This window comes from Petaurus breviceps, unplaced genomic scaffold (assembly GCF_028583685.1).
Source record: "Petaurus breviceps papuanus isolate PSGF00001 unplaced genomic scaffold, PetGlider_PUasm1.0 90750, whole genome shotgun sequence".
Classification (NCBI taxonomy): Eukaryota; Metazoa; Chordata; class Mammalia; order Diprotodontia; family Petauridae; genus Petaurus; species Petaurus breviceps.
In genome coordinates this window covers 13,113,842-13,128,264 of record NW_027187335.1, presented here as the reverse complement: position 1 = coordinate 13,128,264, position 14,423 = coordinate 13,113,842, and the positions used below count along the sequence as shown (strand labels likewise).

Genomic DNA, 14,423 nt, shown 5'->3' with positions numbered 1-14,423 from the left:
CCTAACGTGTTCCCAGCTTAGACTCTTTTAGAGAAGGTGAATATCTGAAGAGCAATGGAAGCCCCTGAGACTTGAGGGTGAGCTGCCCCAGATTCAGAAGAAACTCCAACTTGGACCCTGCCTTCAATATCTCAGTACCTGTCACACCACCTGGAGAGAAAGGAGAGAACAAGAAAAGTAGGGGCCAAAATGGTAGACCTCAGAGACTATTGTGGAATACAACTCATATCCCCATCAAGAATCCCCTCTATGCCAACCCCACCAAGGGAACACCTGACCTCCATCTGAAGAGCTCTATTGACAGGGACCTCATTACCTCCCAAGGCAATCTATTCCATTTGTAGATAGCTCTAATTGTTAGGATGAAATCTGCCTTTCATGAGCCATGTATTTTTAGACACAGACCATGCAAAAATTGCTTGATTACCCACATTTGTCTCAAGGTTTTCTTTTTCTTTTTTTTTTTAATTGAAGTGATGAGAGGAAGAGAAGATGAATTTCATTTTTTGAAAAAGATGAAATCTACCTCCCTATAACTTCCGTCCCTTAGCTCTTGCTCTGTCCTTGAAGGCCAACAAGAGTCTAATCCCACTTACACATGACAATCTTCAAATATTTGAAGTGTGTTATCATGTAACCCCATCTCCCAAATAAGGAGTCCTGGGTTCTATTACCAACTCTGCCATCAATTGTTAACTTTGAAACCAGGAGCTTAGTTTCTTCTTGAGTTTTAATTTCCTCACCTATAAAACAAAGAGATTAAAATATATGAGTCAAATTCACCCAACATTGTATTGAGTATAACTATGTGCAGGCCATTGTGTGAGGTCCTGGGGGAAATGTGAATATAACAGAAAAGGAGCTTCAGTTATTCTTTCAGGATTGTTGCAGTGACCACCATCTTTGTTTCTTTCCTTCTAGTGTTTCTAGTGCTTTTATGAGGTCACCACAGGCCTCAGAATCCCACAGGTAAATAAGTAAAAGGCACTGGATGGCCTGACCCCAATGTATGTATGTGAGGTAGAGGGTAGGGGGAAGGAGATTGTTAATGGCAGCTAAATCATGCAGTTGGTAGAGTTTTGGACCCGAAGTCAGGAAAACCTGAGTGCAGGCTTGACCTCACTCATTTACTAGCTGAATAACCTTGAACTTAACCTCTCCAACCTCAATTTCCTCATCTGTAAAATGGGGATAATGATAGCACCTACCTCCCAGAGTTGTTGTAAGGATCAAATGATATAATATTTGTAAAATGCTTAGCACAGTGCTTGGCACATAGGTGCTTAATAACATTTGATTTTTTTAACTGGGATTCAAAAATATAGAAATGAAAGTAAGTTGACTTCCCCAGTATCAAAAAATACTCATCAAAAGCAAATGAGAGAAAAGAAGCTTTAGAATAAGTCTTCTTGGCTATGTGATAACCAGTAATAGAAAAAGGTTTCAATATGTCAATGAAGGACCAGCTATAATTAGCTGATAAGTTTGTAGTGAATGCAGGTAGTACAATAGTGGGACTTTCCTCAGTATCACTCAATAGCATATAAGTAGGATGGAGACAGTAGATAATGGGGTTAAGCCAAGGTTGGAGTTTGGCAAGATGTGATTGGTGATAGGACAACATGCCAACTCTCACCTCATTGCCTTTGCATAGACTGTCCCTGATGACTAAAACAAACTACTCCCTCTTCACCTCTGTTTCTCAGAACACTAGCTCCCTTCAAGGAGTAACCTCCTATAGGAGGCTTAGTGTTTGGTCATCTCCTCTTGCTAAAATTACTTTGTATTTACTTATCTGTGTGCATGCTCTCTCCCTCAAGTAGAACACAAACTTGGGGGCGGCTAGTGGCGCAGTGAATAGAACACCGGCCCTGGAGTCAGGAGGACCTGGGTTCGGATCCGGCCTCAGACACTTAACACAAAAAATAGCAGTGTGACCTTGAGCAAGTCACTTAACCCCAATTGCCTTCCAAAAAAGCAAAAAAAAAAAAAACAAGAACATAAACTCAATGAGGGCAGGGACCATTTCATTTTTCTCTTTGTGTACCCCCTACCTAGTATAGTTCCTAGCAAGTGTTGTTGTTCAGTCATTTTTCAGTTGTGTCCAACTCTTCATGACTCTATTTAGGGTTTTCTTGGCAAAAATACTGGAGTGGTTTGCTATTTCCTTCTCCAGCTCATTTTACAGATGAGGAAACTGAGGCAAACAGGGTTAAGTGACTTGTTCAGGGTCACACAGCTAGGAATTGTCTGACACCAGATTTGAATTCAGGAAGGTGAATCTTTCTGACTCCAGGCCCAGTACTCTATCCACTGCACAGTCTAGCTGCCCCATTACTTGCAAGTAGTAACTATTTAATAAATGTTTGCTGAATTTGAATTTGAACTTTAGGGAAACACTATAAATTGAGAGTAATTATATAGATCCCTGAAGAAAGATGGAACTCACCAGAGGGAAAAGTGTCTTGACCATACAAAAGAATTCTCCTAAGAGTCCTTTTCTATAGTGTGTTATGTGTAATAAACTAGTTGTATGTTCCATGCCTTGTTAGCCCTGGTTGCTTGAAGGAAAACTGGAATTCCATAGCCTAGTAGATAGAACACTGGTGACTGGAATGAGCTAGACCTGGGTTCAAATCCCATCTCAGATTCTTACTAGCTATAAGATCCTGGGTAGATCCTTCAACCACTCTGTGCCTCAGTTTCCTCATCTGTAAAATGTTGGAATTGAACTCAATGGCCTCTAAGATCCCCCAGCAATCCCATATTTCCAGCTCTATATCTATGATCTATGTCTATGATCCTTTATCTGTGACAGGAAAGAGGTCAAAATGAGCCAAACTTAAATGTTCCTGAGACCTAAGCCCAAGATGAGACAAGACATGAACCATACAGATTATTATTAGAGGGAAGCCTCCATAGTGAATTCAGGTCCATCTAAGCCTTTACCTCTATGGCGATATTTTGCAAAATGTTGAAATAGTACCTGACCCATAATGTTTTCAAGATAAGTACTTTGGAGAGATGTAAACAAAAAGCCCTGTGGATTAGAGAGGTTAAAGATAATGACTAACTGGGGGGGAGGGGAATATTATGAAAGTCTTCACAAAGTGATAATAATTAAATTGGGCTTAAGAGGATGGGCAGGAGTAGGGAACAAGGAGGAGAAAAAATGGGAAATTCAAGTTACCTTCTAGTTCTGACATTCTGTTGTACTGTGAAGGTGGGAGGAAGAAGGATGACTACCCTTCTTGGGTCACACAGGACAAGGGCCACCCAGAGAATAGACAGGCCTGGCCTAAAACCATTGTCCTTGACTCATAATGTTGCAAACCAATGTTCTGGCCACTAGACTGCACTGTTGAGTTGTTTGCTTAGAGTTGGTTCCTAATCTTTTTAGGTTGGATTTCTTTGTCTTTTTGGTATGAGTTTAAATGAAAAGGAGATAAGCAAAAGGGAGGATTTGATCCTGCCCAGGTCTATTCTTCACTTAGCTCTCTTCAGCAATCCCACATTCTATAAGCACTGAATGTAGTTCAGAGGACCAGCTTTCAAATCCTACCTCTAATGATTACTATCTATGTGACCTTGGGCAAATCTTTTAATCTCTCTCCATTCTTAGTTTATTAACCTATAGAATTAGGGGTTTGGACCAGATGGACTTTAAGGCCCATCCAGCTGAAGACTGGACACCCAGGGTTGGCAAGCACCACCTGGATAAAAATCTAGCCAAGAAAACTGAGCAGTTGGACAGGCAGGAAGCAAACCAGGAGAAAGCAGTGTCATGAAAACTAGAGAAAAGAGAGTTTCAGTGAGAAGAGGGTGATTGACAGTGTCAGTCCCTGCAGAAAGGTCAAGAAGAATAGTTTTGAGAAAAGACTATTAAATTTGGCAATCAATGGATAATGTGACAAAACAGGAAAATTATAAATACTGGAGAAGATGTGGGAAAATTGGAACACTAATTCATGGTTGGTGGAGTTGTGTATGAATCCAACCATTCTAGAGAGCAATTTGGAACTATGCCCAAAGGGCTATAAAAATTTGCATACCCTTTGATCCAGCAATACCACTTCTAGGGCTGTAACCCAAAGAGACTATTAAAATGGGTAAAGGACCCACATGTACAAATATATTTATAGCAGTTCTTTTTGTGGTGACCAAGAACTGGAAATTGAGGGGATGCCCACCAACTGGGCTGAACAAGTTGTGGTATATGAATGTAACGGAATATTATTGTGCTTTAATGATGAGTAGGCAAACTTCAGAAAAACCTGGAAAGACTTATATGAACTGATGCTGAGTAAAGTGAGAAGAGCCAGGAGAACATTGTACTATGTAACAATGTCACAGCCATATTGTGCCATGACTGACTTTGATAGATTTAGCTTTTCTCAGAAATGCAAGGACCTAAAATAACTCCAGAAGATTCATGATGGAAAATGCATCCAGAGAAAGATCTATGGAGTCAGAATGCAGAGCAAAGAAGACTATTTGCTCTTTTTAAAATTTTGTTTTGTTTTTTCTTTCTCATTGTTCCTCCCATTTATTCTAATTCTTCTATACAATATGACAAATGTGAAAATATGTTTAAAAAATATGCAGAGCCTATATCGGATCGTACACCATCTTGGGGAGTGGGGAGGAGAGGGAGGCAGAGAAAATTTAAAACTTATGGAAGTGAATGTTGAAAACTAAAAATAAATAAATTTATAAAAATAAAATAATAAAATTTCCCTTAAAAACTGGAAAGAAAATTGGCAATCAAGACATCATTATTCACTATGGAGAATATAAGTGAAAATGAGAACTACCTCATGATTACTTCTTCAGGCAGCCCAGCTCCTTTCCTTAGTTCTGTGATGAGGCTTTGCAGGAGTAAAGAAGAATCATTAGGTGGGTCTAAGATTTTTCCCTCTACTGTATGTCTCACATCTGTCCTTACTTCTTCCTTTTGCTCCCATTGTCACCATTTTAGTTCAGGCCCTCATAATAAAAGCTAGCATTTCTATGGTGCTTTAAAGTTTGCAAAACACTTTGCCCAAGTTAGCCCACTCTAACTGTGAAGTAGGTAGTATTTATCATCTCCATTTTGCAGATGAAAAAACTGTGGCTGAGAGAGGTGAAGTCCATCCCCCTGTCTCAACTTCCTCCCTTCTCCCAGTTCCTCCTTCACACCAATACTAAAGCAATCATCCTAATACACAGGTCCAGTCATGTCACTGCCCTACTCAAATACCTTCAGTGGCTTCCCATTACTGCTAGGCTAAAACACAACCTCCTTACTCTGGTATTTAAGGCCCTCTATGGTATATTATTCTCACCTTTCTTTCCAGAATTTATTTCATTGTCCTCAGTTTCATGGGCATCTAGCTGGTACAGTGGATAGAGTGCCAGACCTGGAGTTAGGACAACCTGAGTAAAAATCTGAACTCAGATACTTACTAACTGTGTGACCCTGAGCAAGTCACTTAACCTTGTTTGCCTCAGTTTCCTTATCTGTATAATGAGATGAAGAAGGAAATGGCAAACCACTCCAGTATCTTTGCCAAGGAAACTGCAAATGGGGTCATGGACAGTCAGACACAACTGAAACAACTCAGCAACAACAACTCAGCTTCATGCATTCTGCTTCAGCCAGTTTAGAACACCAGCTGTTCCTGACTCTGCATTCGTGAATTCCATTCCTGTGTCTGGAGAGAGCACTCCCTTCACAGGTCGGTCTATTAAACTTCGTCTTGCTACAAGTCCCAGCTCAGGTACCATAGCGGCAAGCACCCCAAGCGTCCTCAGGGTTTGCTGCCAACACAGGTTCTTAGATCTGCTTTGATAAAGAAAAGCAACTCAAAATGGGTTAACAAGCTTACTTTAATCAGTCAAACATGTATTGTTTACCTAGTTCAGGGGAAAAAGGTCAGCACCCCGAACTTCAGAATATACAGACAGAATTATCAAGACAGAGAAACAGATCAAGTAGACAGTTTCCAAACTGTCCAACCATTACATCCATACCAAATCAACATTTGGATTTCAAAGCCGGGGGACTCTGCACAACGGCTTCCCAGAGTTTCATCTGATCAAATCACAGAACACTTCTCAAAGTGAGCCCCCAAAACAAAGCCTCACATCAGGGCTTATATAGCCTTCTCCTGGCTCAGAGAATATAACAACCTTATTGACCCACTGGCCAATAAAAAAGTATCTACTGAAAAACAAGCCTCCCACCCCAGGCTCCAGGTGCACTTTAGCCTAGGGGTAGGGAAGATCTTCAAATTTACATTCCCATTACGGGTACCAACCTCTATGTAAAGCCTTCCCAGTGAGCATCTTCCTCCTCAGGCTTCCTTTGCCTCTTTCCTATTCTATTGTATATCACACCTATTTGTGTGGTGGCATAAGCTCCCTGAGCTTAGGGACTATGTCATTTTTTATCTTTGTACCCCCAAATCCCAGCACAATTTCTTGTACATAGTAGATTTTTAATAAAAGTTTGTGTTTGAATTGAACTGTCTGGAAGGAAGAGTCTGGGAATAAAAAAATAGAAAAATGAAAGAGATGAAAAAGAGACAGAAAGATAGACAGAAATGAAAGAGAGAGAGCTGAAAGTGGTATAAGATAAATGAGAGAGTGATAAAAAAAGAGAGAGAAAGATAAAAAAGGATGGATAGATGAAAGAGAGAGTTGGGAGAGATACGAAAGAACTGTATGGATGGATGGATGGATGGATGGATGGATGGATGGATGGATGGATGGATGGATGATGGATGGATGGATGGGCAGATGAGAGGGGGAGTCAGGAGAGGCTTCATGTAGGAGGTGCACTTGAGCTAAACCTTGAAGAAAAATAGAGATTCTAAGAGGTACAGAAAGTGAGAAAGCAGTCTAAGGTAGGTGGGGATGGGGGAGAGGGGTGGGGGGAGGACAACTTAGAGATTGACTATCAGGTTATGGAGAGCAGCAGCACATGGACCAGTTCAGCTGGGACATGGAAGGTATGATGTGAGGTGATGTAAAGACAATCTGAAATGCCAAGCTGGAATCAGATCAGTTTCATTCCATGATGAGTTCAGAAGTCACATTAGAATGAATTAAGAAGCAAAAGTACAGAAAGAAATTTAAGTCAATGAACATAAATGGCTTTTTCTAGCATTCATATTAAATATGTATCAAAAATATGTATTAATGCAATATTTTTTCAATATAAAAAGACATCATTTCCTTGACTTTCCTCTAAAACATTCCCAGCTTCCTTCACATACTAGAGGAGTTTCATACCTGCAGACTCCCTGGACCAACATTTATAGGATTCATCAAAATATTTAAGCCCCAATGTGATCCATGGTTCAAATTAGTTTGGGAAATGCTAATAGAGATGTTTGTCTAGTGTTCTATACTCCCTATCTGATTATTGGATGTCTTAATTAATCATGGATCAAAGCATCATAGATGTAGATTTAAAAGGGACATCTCATCCAACCCCCTTATTGTATAGATTAGAATATTAAGACCCAGAGAGGTTAAGTGACTTGTCAACTTGCCTAAAGTCACACACAAGTTAGTGCCTGAAACAGCACTTGAACTCTGGGTTTCCTAAAGCCCAGCCTTCTCTTCATTTCACCACAGCTTCCTCTTAAGACATTCCATAAATATTAAATTGAAATTAAATTAGTTTTCATTTAAAATTAATATTTAATGTTTTAATTGATGTAATTTAATAATAAAATTTCATAAATATTATTTTCCTCTCCTGGAGGTCCAGTGTGCACTGCCCTTTGGAAACTTTTCTGGAATATACTACCTGAACCTGTTTTTAACCCTCCCTGAACAAAAAACTCATATTACCACCCCCATACGTACTTTAACCAGAAAAAAGAAGAAAACTTCCTTCCCATGGCTGACAAGACCCATTTCTTCGAAGAGAGTAGAATATCTGAGGGCCCAAACTTCTGCTATATTCTTGCAGCTAAGAAAAGGCATATCACCCCAGGCAAAGACGCTGGCTTCTGGAGACTGGTAGGGGGATAATAGCTATAATAGCTACCATTTATATAGAATTTAAGGTTGACAAAGCACCTTACATTAATTTTCTTGTGATCCTCACACCACCTCTATGTAGCTGCCATAGTTGTCCTCATTTTACAGATGAGGAAACTGAGAATGAGAACGATTAAGTGACTTGCCCAGGACTACACAGTTAGGACGTGCAGTTACAAATGAGGGAGAGCAAGCTGGAGGTGAATTAAATTTGGTGGCCATTATTTTCTAGCACCTGGCCTTACAGGGGACAGAGCAGGTCTGACAAGATTGTGGGGCTTTCTGGCTTGGGCATCATGGGGAATTCTGGGTGAGAATGTAGTGGAATTTCCAAAGGACGCTTGATGAAAAATATTCTCCACCTCCAGGGAGAGAACTGATGAACTCTGAGTATAGACTAAAGCACACTTTTTTCACTTTCTTTATTTTTCTTGGGGTGTGTGTGTGTGTGTGTGTTCTTTTGCAACAGGACTAGTACGGAAATATATTTGGCCTGGCTTCATATGTATAATCAATATCAAATTGTTTTCCTTCTCAAGGGTGGGAGAGGGAAAGAATTTTGAACTCAAATTTTTTTAAATAAATATTCATTTTTTAATGTAATTGGGAAATAATGCAATAAATAAAAAGATATTTTTAAAAAAGAAGTAGGGGAATTCTAGATTTGAACTCAGGTTTTCCTGACTCCAAGTTGAGCACTCCATCCTTTGTGACATTTAGCTAGAGAGAATCCTTCACCACCCCGTACCACCTGCCTCCCCAGCTCTTTCTTCCACACCAGTGAAGTGATAATTCCAAGGTTATCCTTGACTTCAGCTTTTTGCTATCTATCACCTCAGCCCTTCCCCAAGCCCCCTCCTCACTGTATTACCAATAATCAGAAGGAGGCAAGAGTTTGCATCAAGAAAAAGAATCTTTATTCGTTTGCTCAAAGTTAGAGGGCAGCACAGCACTTGGGGAATGGTGAAGGGCAAGCTGGAAGTGAATTAAGCGTGGTGGCCATTGTGCACTGCCCAGCCTGTCAGGGGGTAAAGCAGGTCAGAGTGCAGGCTATGGGCTTCTCTGGTCTGGTCAGCTTGGAAAATTAAGTTCTAGCTGCGAATAACCTGCTCGTGGCTGGATACCACTTTGCCATCATGGACGTCTAATATTTTGGAGTACACCTGACGACTAGTGGAGGAAACTACAGAGGTAGAAAGAGAGAAGGAAAAAATGCTCATCAGAGAAGTGGTCAAGCATGACTACAGAAGACTGATGACGAAACAATGTCTCCCCTTCCTTCCAGGGAGGCGGCGGACTGCAGATGTGGATGCAATACATATCGTCAGAGATGGACAATGTGCTGATGTATTTTACTTAAGTGTACTTCTTGGTTACAAGGAAATGCCCTATTGGGTGAGGGCTGTATTGGATAATGATAGCAACATAAAATAAAAACATCAATAAAGTTTTTTTTTTTTTTTAAGGAGAGAGCAAGCCATTGCTGGGGAAATGGCTAGGGTATCTTGAAATGACCTGAATATCTTTGGAAATCAGAAGTACAGGAACCAAGTTTAGTGCCCCTGATGAATCTCCCTTCTTCTTGTTTTACTCCCAACCCTCTTTTTTCCTCCCTCAACTCACTTCTACCTACCCTACTACTGACAAAATCAATTCTCTGTCATCTTTTTAAAGGTACTACACACTGAAGTGTGTTTCCTAGTTGTCCATTCTAGCTCTCTGACCAGATTCAGCTTTCCCTGAGAGCAGTGAATATACCCCTTTCAGTATCTGACACAGAGATTTGTTGTTTTGGGGGGGTTGGGGAGAGGGGAAGAGAAATGAAAACAACACTCTGTCCATGGTGCTGATAACCTGGCCCACTAATCCTTTCAAGGACCACAGGATTGCCCCCTCCTTCCTGACCATCAGAGGACCATTTAGGAAATAATATCATCTTCTAGATGATGTATATTAAGCCTCAGAAAATAGAAGGGCATCCTTCCTACAAAATGGAGGGTCACCAAACTGTAGAGGGCAGGTCTTGTGGCATCCAAGAAAACATAGCTGAGCCTTAAGATGCTCCTAAACTGTGCCCCAACCCCATTAGTCCTCTTATTGATATCCTTTCCAGAGAAGAAAAGGAATACAAGTCCCCCTAAAGAGAGGCAAATTAGCCCATTCAAAAAGACTTTGTGCCAAGCTACATCTTACCGTCTCTGGAGGATTGAGAGCTAGATGAAAACTGGGAAGCAAGGCTGCAATGAAAAGAAAAAAGAACCATTAGATACATGGTATCATGAGTGAATGGGGATGAAGGATGGGCAAGTGTGTGTCATGGGAGCGCCAGCCTAGGGGTGAGAGGGAGACTTGGGTCACTCACTGGGCATCCTCTCCCTCCAGCAGGCGGCGGTAGGTGGCGATCTCCTGCTCCAGGCGGGTCTTCACGTCCAGGAGGATCTTGTACTCCTGGTTCTGCTGTTCCATCTCACAGCGGAGCTGAGCCAGCTGCTCCTCAACATTGCTGATGAGCCCCTGGATCTGGGACAGCTGGAGACAGTAGCGGCCTTTGGTCTCCTCCAAGCTGTTCTCCAAGGAGGCTTTCTGTGGATGGAAAAAGACAGGTCTGGTCACTGAGGGCGACCACTCACCTCCCATCTGGATGCTGGATTCAGCCACCAGTTGCGGCCCTCAAAGCCAGGTCCCCAAGTCACCCACCATGCTGAGTTGTGACTGCAGTTCTATCTCAAGGCTCTGCATGCTGCGGCGGAGCTCAGAGATCTCACTCTTGCCACTCTGCACCAGCTCGCTGTTGGAGGCTACCTCTCGGTTCAGCTCTTCAGTCTGAAAGAAAGAAAAATGAGACCTTCTCTAGGACATGCCAGATGCTGGGCTATCCCTACGTCTTTTACGGAAGAGTCTTTGGTCCTCCCCCCAAGTCACTGCAGCCACACCCACCTTGCTGAAGAACCAGTCCTCAGCATCCTTGCGGTTCTTCTCTGCCATCTTCTCATACTGCTCTCGCATCTCAGCCAGGGTTCGGCTCAGGTCCACACCAGGTGCTGCATCCATTTCCACATTGACATCTCCACCCACTTGGCCTCTAAGTGAATTCATTTCCTGTAGGTAAAGAAAAAGCCTGAAAACACAAGTCTCCAGAGAGATAGCTCTCAGTACAACTTCCTTCGTGGTCTGGGGACATCATCTCTGTCCTGACTTCTTCCTTCTTGCCATCTCAAATTTTCATGTACCCTCAAAATCTGTCTAACTCAGAGGCAGAACAGTGCAGTGGAGAGAACATTGTCTCTTTAGAAGTCCTGGGTTCAAATTCTGGGTCTAAATTTCATGTTTGATACCCAAGTGACCTTGAGCCAGTCTGTCATCCTCCATAGGCCTCAGTTTCCTCAAATGTAGAATGAGAGGGTTAGATAAAAATGGCTTCTGAAGGTCCTTTTCAGCTCTAGATCTAGAATCATGTGCTACTCAGAGAGTCTTTTTGTTTTTTTGAGGCAATCAGAACTAAGTGAGTTGCCTACAGTCACACAGCTAGTAACTGTCTGAGGTTGGATACGAATTCAGGTCCTCCTGACATCAGGACTAATGCTGTATCTGCTCAGCAACCTACCTGCCCCCGCTCAGAGAGTCCTAATATTAATAGCCCTTCCTCACTTTTACATGAGAATGAAATAAAAAAAATTATCCTGAAGCTGCAGCAGGCTGATTTGAGAATTCCCTGCAGCTAGCTGCCTTCTTATTTCCTTGAGTCTCACCTCCTCATGATTCTTCTTGAGGTAAGCCAACTCCTCCTTCAGGTTCTCAATATGCATCTCCAGGTCAGCCCTAGCCAGGGTCAATTCATCCAACACCCTGCGCAGGCCATTGATGTCAGCCTCCACACTCATACGCAGGTTCAGCTCAGTCTCATACCTGTGGTGGTCCAAGAAAGAAACAATGAAGCCCCTCACCTAGCCATAATGTGTACATTGTCCCCTATCCCTTGCAATACTCTAGCATTTCCATTCTAGGTTCCTTATGGCAAACGGTTAGGGAGATGAATCATCAACCTAGAAATGAGAGTGGTTGGATAAAGATGCCTATTGAAAGTTCAGGCAAGGCTGTGTAAGTAAGAGCTCAGTAAGAGCAAGGCGATGAGGATGACCTGAGTTGGGTGGTTCTGTGGTAGTTACAACTTCAACCAAATTCTTGATTTTTCTCTCTTGAAAGGGATAAGGATAAGGACTGTGCCTGTGATTTCAATGATACAGGAATTCCCAAATGAGGAGCCTCTCTACTAATGCAAGTAGCCACCTTTTCTGTAACTTATGGTCATAGAAGATCCCTTGACACCCTGAGAGGTTAAGTGATTTGCCCTGGGTCACACAGCCGCCAGTATGTGCCAGAGGCGACTGAAACCCAGGCTCCTGAAAATGATTATCCCACTTCTATAGACTCTTAGGAGTGGGGAGTTTATTCATGACTCAATTCATCTAAGATAATATGACACAGTCTCTTCCCTCTTAGAGTTTACAGTCTTCTGCCTCTACTGTAATCAGAGTGGATTTTCTGTGTTTTATCGGTGGACTTACTTGGTTCGGAAGTCATCAGCAGCCAGGCGGGCATTGTCGACCTGCAGGAGAATTCTAGCGTTGTCTCCGCGGGCTTCAAGGATCTGGTACAGAGACCAAATGCCGTTAATCGTACATTCAGAGGTTAGCACTACAGCCTATGCATGTCTACTCCTCATGCCTCTTGTCAGAGTTTTCCATTCCCTATCCCAAATTCCCTGGAGCCTACACCCTGAGGAAACAAAGGCAGTTTTCCAGGTGAGCCTATTCTGCCCACTCTTCTAGGACTTGGCAGCCTTCACTTCCTCATTTTCCAGGTGAACTGAGCCTGGGTTGTGAATAAGAGATTTCACTGCTGAAACCAAACATTTCCAACAGGACATAAGTTCCTTGAGCACAGGGACTGTTTCTGGTTTGTTTGGTTTTTAATTTTATTTTTGTCTCAGGGTCTGGCATAGACATAGTAGGTACTTAAGAAGTGTTTGATGCATTAAATTTAATTGTATTGAATCCAAGACTGGGGAGAGGGGGGTGAGTAAAAGTACATGACAGACTTAGAGAAGATTCCACATTTGGGGAGATATTCAAGGAGAGAAGACAGAGACAGAAGAAAACTAAGCAAAATTTGGGTATGGCAACTCTTGCCCCTAAGCTTTGGCAGGGGTAAAAGGAGACTCAAACCTCTCCCACCACCAGCACCACCATCATGAACATGGTGAAAGAGAGAGAGAGAGAGAGAGAGAGAGAGAGAGAGAGAGAGAGAGAGAACCAAATCCTACAGGGAAACCTAAATCTCAAAGGATTTCACAGAATTGGAACAGACAGTGTGGGACTGGGGTAGATGAGATTGGGGTGGGGAGACTGAGGAAGGAAGAAGGGAGTGGGGGGAGGGGAGGGGAATAGGCAGTTCTTTCTGCTGCTGTCTGCAGTTCACCTCTGTCTCCTCCCCAAATCTAAGAAATGGCGCTATTGGTACTATGTCTCCCTATTGGTAGAAAGTGCCAAGACTTTGGGCAGTGCCTGCCAGATTAAGTGAATGAACTAATGAGCAATTTAGCTGCCTCTCTTGATCCCGTTACTACCCTGTGTCTTTGATATAGCAGAGAAAAAAAAAAGAGGACAGGCTCTTCTCTATTCTTGTTCTGGTTCCATTCTCTTTTCCTCTTTTACAAGCTACCCTAACTGAAAGGAGCTAAAGTTTTTGTTGATAGATTTAGAGCTGAAAGGGACCATAGAGGTCATAAAGCCCAACCTCCTCAATTTACAGATGGGTAAACTGAGGCTCACAGAGTTGAAGTGGCTTGCTCAAAACCACACAAGGAGAAATAGCCAGGCCAGGATTTGAAGCCAGATCATCTGAATACAAATCCTGCACTATTTTCATTGTCATATGAGCCCTCCTAATGCACCAGGAATTGATCAAGTTTTGGGTGGCTTGGTTCCTAAGCTAAACAAAAGCCACCTCAGCTGAGACTCTAGAGTTGAGTGTGACCCAAGGCTGTAGTTCCCAAAGGGACCAAGTATAGAATGCCCTGTTCTGATTATCCTCTGCCTGGGACCTACCTTGTTCCTGAGATCCTCAATGGTCTTGAAGTAAGGGCTATAGTCTCTCTCTTCAGTTGGTCTCTGCCTCTGGTACCAGTCCCGGATCTTCACCTCCAGGTCAGTGTTGGCTTCCTCCAGGGCCCTCACCTTGTCCAGGTAGCTGGCCAGGCGGTCATTCAGGTTCTGCATGGTCACCTTCTCCCCACCAGCCAGGAGGCCATCCATACTACCACCAAAACCACCACCTAAGCCACCACCAAAACCACCACCTAAGCCACCACCAAAACCACCACCTAAGCC

The 14,423-nt window shown here is 42.6% G+C and overlaps 1 protein-coding gene and 1 long non-coding RNA gene across 13 annotated transcripts in view; both read right to left on the bottom strand.

Annotated features, from left to right (window-relative positions):
• Positions 1 to 441: 441 nt before the first annotated feature.
• On the bottom strand, positions 442 to 5,793 carry LOC138145793 (uncharacterized). Its single transcript, XR_011164320.1, has 3 exons — positions 5,325 to 5,793; positions 4,815 to 4,868; positions 442 to 743 (listed from the first exon to the last, which is right to left on the bottom strand). It is a non-coding gene; the product is annotated as an uncharacterized lncRNA (long non-coding RNA).
• A 3,135-nt stretch (positions 5,794 to 8,928) lies between these two features.
• The window catches only part of LOC138146002 (keratin, type I cytoskeletal 14), a 30,251-nt gene continuing 24,756 nt past the window's right edge, over positions 8,929 to 14,423 (bottom strand). For 4 of the 12 annotated variants that reach the window (XM_069067732.1, XM_069067723.1, XM_069067724.1 and 1 more), the window contains exons 2-9: positions 14,142 to 14,416; positions 12,600 to 12,682; positions 11,784 to 11,940; positions 10,972 to 11,133; positions 10,732 to 10,857; positions 10,397 to 10,617; positions 10,228 to 10,271; positions 8,929 to 9,217 (exon numbers count right to left, since the gene is read on the bottom strand). In XM_069067732.1, coding sequence (XP_068923833.1) covers positions 9,126 to 9,217; positions 10,228 to 10,271; positions 10,397 to 10,617; positions 10,732 to 10,857; positions 10,972 to 11,133; positions 11,784 to 11,940; positions 12,600 to 12,682; positions 14,142 to 14,348 — 1,092 coding nt within the window. In that variant the 5' untranslated portion in view covers positions 14,349 to 14,416 and the 3' untranslated portion in view covers positions 8,929 to 9,125. Of the gene's footprint in view, positions 9,218 to 10,227; positions 10,272 to 10,396; positions 10,618 to 10,731; positions 10,858 to 10,971; positions 11,134 to 11,783; positions 11,941 to 12,599; positions 12,683 to 14,141 lie in introns of all 12 variants that reach the window. The other 8 variants (XM_069067733.1, XM_069067725.1, XM_069067728.1 and 5 more) reach the window with 3 other exon arrangements.